This window comes from Cyprinodon variegatus, unplaced genomic scaffold, assembly GCF_000732505.1.
Source record: "Cyprinodon variegatus isolate N-32 unplaced genomic scaffold, C_variegatus-1.0 Scaffold1104, whole genome shotgun sequence".
Classification (NCBI taxonomy): Eukaryota; Metazoa; Chordata; class Actinopteri; order Cyprinodontiformes; family Cyprinodontidae; genus Cyprinodon; species Cyprinodon variegatus.
Window position 1 is genome coordinate 45,893 of NW_015151557.1, and position 3,319 is coordinate 49,211.

A 3,319-nucleotide genomic window follows, 5' to 3' on the forward strand; every position below is an offset into this window, starting at 1 on the left:
TAAGGAAAATATTCGATACTCGATACCATTTTCGATACCACAAGGATAAAAACTCCAAATTTCAACAGAAATATTTTGATTAATAATCAAAATACAATAAACAATAAGGACAATATTTTGAGGTTGTTTGCGTTGCACAGTATTAAGAAAGCTTGATAAAAAACTTACAAAATTAAAAATTTTCTTACTTGGCTATGCTTTGCACACATAGCAATGACACTAGCATAACCAGTTAAGAAACAAAAATCATTCTCAGCAGCTGCATCTCTTACAGAAAAAGTCTGAAGCTAAAAAGTGCACAGAATTATTCAATCACACATTGTTCAGAAAGTGCATTGTCCTCTATTCTGCACTTTAGATGAATGACTATGTAGGTGCCACTAGTGGTAGCACTGTATCGATACTTTTGAAAATAAGTATTGTATCCGGATACAACGTTTCAGTATCAATACTTTTTTGAGTATCGATACTTTTGACAACCCTAATTCACATCCACATATTTGACCAGGATGTGAGTATTTACCAGGTTTACAATATAAAACCTCATCTGTTCTAGTTTCTATGTAAACAGAGCTGTTAATTATTGGCTTTCTCAAAACTTAGCTCAAAAAATACCAATAAGCTGTGAGTTTCTCATGTAATGAGGTGAAGCAGTGTATAGATGGACATTTTATCACCAGTCAAACATGGAAAAAGCGTATACTGTTCATTCCTGTGGCATTTAACTGCCGTGACTTATGTGGAAGAAATGTTTATATATATATATATATATATATATATATATATATAAAAATCATTCCAGATCCTGCATGAATAAATGTTATCTGAATAGTCAAATTACCTTCTCATTTAAAACCTTTGTTAAAAAAATATTTCAGGAGAACAGCTTATCACCTGCATGACTTCTCATGTGTCTAGTCAAATGACCTATTTGAGTAAAATTCTTGTTACAAATGGTACAGGAAAAAGGTTTCTCACCAGTGTGAATTCTCATGTGAGAAATCAAACTACTTTTTACAGTAAAATTCTTGTTACAAATCGTACAAGAAAAAGGTTTCTCACCAGTGTGTATTCGCATGTGAGAAGTCAAACTACCTTTTTCAGTAAAATTCTTGTTACAAATCGTACAAGAAAAAGGCTTCTCACCATTGTGAATTCTCATGTGAGTAGTCAAACTACCCTTTTCAGTGAAATTTGTGTTACAAATGGTACAGGAAAAAGGCTTCTCCCCAGTGTGAATTCTGATGTGTTTAGTCAAACTACTTTTGTCAGTAAAATTCTTGTTACAGATAGTACAGGAAAAAGGCTTCTCACCTGAATGAATTCTGGTGTGTGTATCAAGATAATACTTCTGAGTGAAGCTTTTTCCACAGGATAGACACTCAAAAGGCTTTTCACCTGTGTGAATTCTCATGTGATAAGTCAAATGAGTTTTTACAGAAAAATTCTTGTTACAAATCGTACATGAAAAAGGCTTTTCACCAGTGTGAATTCTCATGTGAGAAGTCAAACTAATTTTTTCGGTAAATTTCTTGTTACAAATCGTACAGGAAAATGGTTTCTCACCTGAATGAATTCTGCTGTGTGTATCAAGATTATATTTCTGAGTGAAGCTTTTTCCACAGAACAGACATTCAAAAGGCTTCTCACCTGTGTGAATTCTCATATGAGTAGTTAAATTACTTTTTTCAGTAAAATTCTTGTTACAAACAATACAAGAAAAAGGCTTCTCACCTGTGTGAATTCTGATGTGTTTATCAAGACTAGATTTCTTTCTGAACATTTTTCCACAGGAAAGACATTCATAAATCTTCTGACCTGTGTGAGTTCTCATATGAACCATTAAATGTTCTTTTTTCAGAAAGTTTTCTCCACATTTTAAACATGGGAAATAATTCTCTCCTGTGTCTTCAGTCTCGTGCTTCAGAACAAGCTGCTCTTCATGCTCACTAATGGGGACCTCCACAGTTTCCTCTTTTGTCCAGGGATGTTCTGGTTCTTTCTGCTCTTCTTTTATCTGCAGAGCTTCTGGTTCCTCTTGGTCCAAACTGGATTTCCTCTTTTTTTCATAGAGCTGCTGGTCAGAGAAATCCTCCTCTTTCCCAACATAATCCTGCAGGCGTTCTGGAAAGACAAACAACAGAAAGACTTTCTATTGAAGGTTAAAGAAAGGGCACTTAACTTTAATCATCCTTTTGTTGATCCAACTACATACTGTACAAAGAGACTGAAACTATATCTCCCAGCATGCCCTGCAGCTCTTACACCACAATCACAGGTTACAAATTCTGGTCATTGCTCTGCCATCTGGCAAGGTTAGGACCTCAACCTTTATCGTTAAAGCTTTAAAATGTACCTCAAAAAAATTACCTGCAGAATTCTTAACCATTAAGGAAATGTTTTTCCACAGGACAGACATTCATAAATCTTCTTACCTGTGTGACTTCTCATATGAACCATCAAATGTTCTTTTTTCAGAAAGGTTTCTCCACATGTCAAACATGGGAAAGGTTTCTCTCCTGTATCTTCAATCTCTTGCCTCAGAACAAGCTGCTCTTCCTGCTCACCTATGGGGAGCTCCATGGTTTCCTCTTTTGTCCAGGGATGTTCTGGCTTCTGATTCTCTTCTTTTATCTGCAGAGCTTCTGGTTCCTCTTTGACCAAACTGGAATTCCTCTCCTGTTGATACAGCTGCTGGTCGGAAAAATCCTCCTCTTTCCCAACATAATCCTGCAGGCACTCTGGAAAGACAAACACAGCAGAAAGACTTTCTATTGCAGGTTAAATCAAGGGCACTTCACTTTAATCATCTTTGTGTTGATTCAACTATATATAAAAAGACTAAAACTATATGTCCCAGCATGCCCTGCAATCACAATCACAGGTTATAAAAAACTGGTTAATGCTCGGCCATCTGGCAAGGTTAGGACCTCAACCTTTATCATAAAAGCTTTAAAATGTGCCTCAAGGATTACCTGCAGATTCTTAACCATTAAGGAAATGTTTAAACGACTTTTCAGATTTTTTTTTTTTTTTTGCTGAATTGTCCAGGTTCTACTGCTCCATTTGCCCAGAGACTGCTGGAGAAAGGCACTAGCTCTACTGTAACCCTACAGTAAACCCCCAAACTAGGAAATGCACACACATTTATCCAAGAAGGCGAAGAGAAAAGTAAGGTTCACTCCAGAAAGCCAGAGCTCCATCGCATTCTGGTCCGATCCAACTCTATCTTTCTTTGCTGACTTCAGTGCAGAGCTACACTCACCGGCCACTTTATTAGGTACCCCATGCTAGTAACGGGTTGGACCCCCTTTTGCCT

The 3,319-nt window shown here is 36.7% G+C and overlaps 2 protein-coding genes across 2 annotated transcripts in view; both read right to left on the reverse strand.

Annotated features, from left to right (window-relative positions):
• Positions 1-803: 803 nt before the first annotated feature.
• LOC107101498 (gastrula zinc finger protein XlCGF8.2DB-like) lies at positions 804-2,125 on the reverse strand. The gene has a single exon (XM_015400449.1). It carries the CDS (start codon positions 1,841-1,843, stop codon positions 875-877), a length of 969 nt encoding a protein of 322 aa, XP_015255935.1. The 5' UTR covers positions 1,844-2,125; the 3' UTR covers positions 804-874.
• Positions 2,126-2,272: 147 nt separating this feature from the next.
• The window catches only part of LOC107101496, a 31,234-nt gene continuing 30,187 nt past the window's right edge, over positions 2,273-3,319 (reverse strand). Inside the window, exons 4-5 of the mRNA XM_015400447.1 lie at positions 2,568-2,741; positions 2,273-2,307 (exon numbers count right to left, since the gene is read on the reverse strand). Coding sequence (XP_015255933.1) covers positions 2,273-2,307; positions 2,568-2,741 — 209 coding nt within the window. The remainder of the gene's footprint in view (positions 2,308-2,567; positions 2,742-3,319) is intronic.

Coding starts and splice junctions, on each gene's coding strand:
- LOC107101498 (XM_015400449.1), bottom strand. CDS start 1,843: ATGGTTCATATGAGAACTCACACAGGTCAGAAGATTTATGAATGTCTT.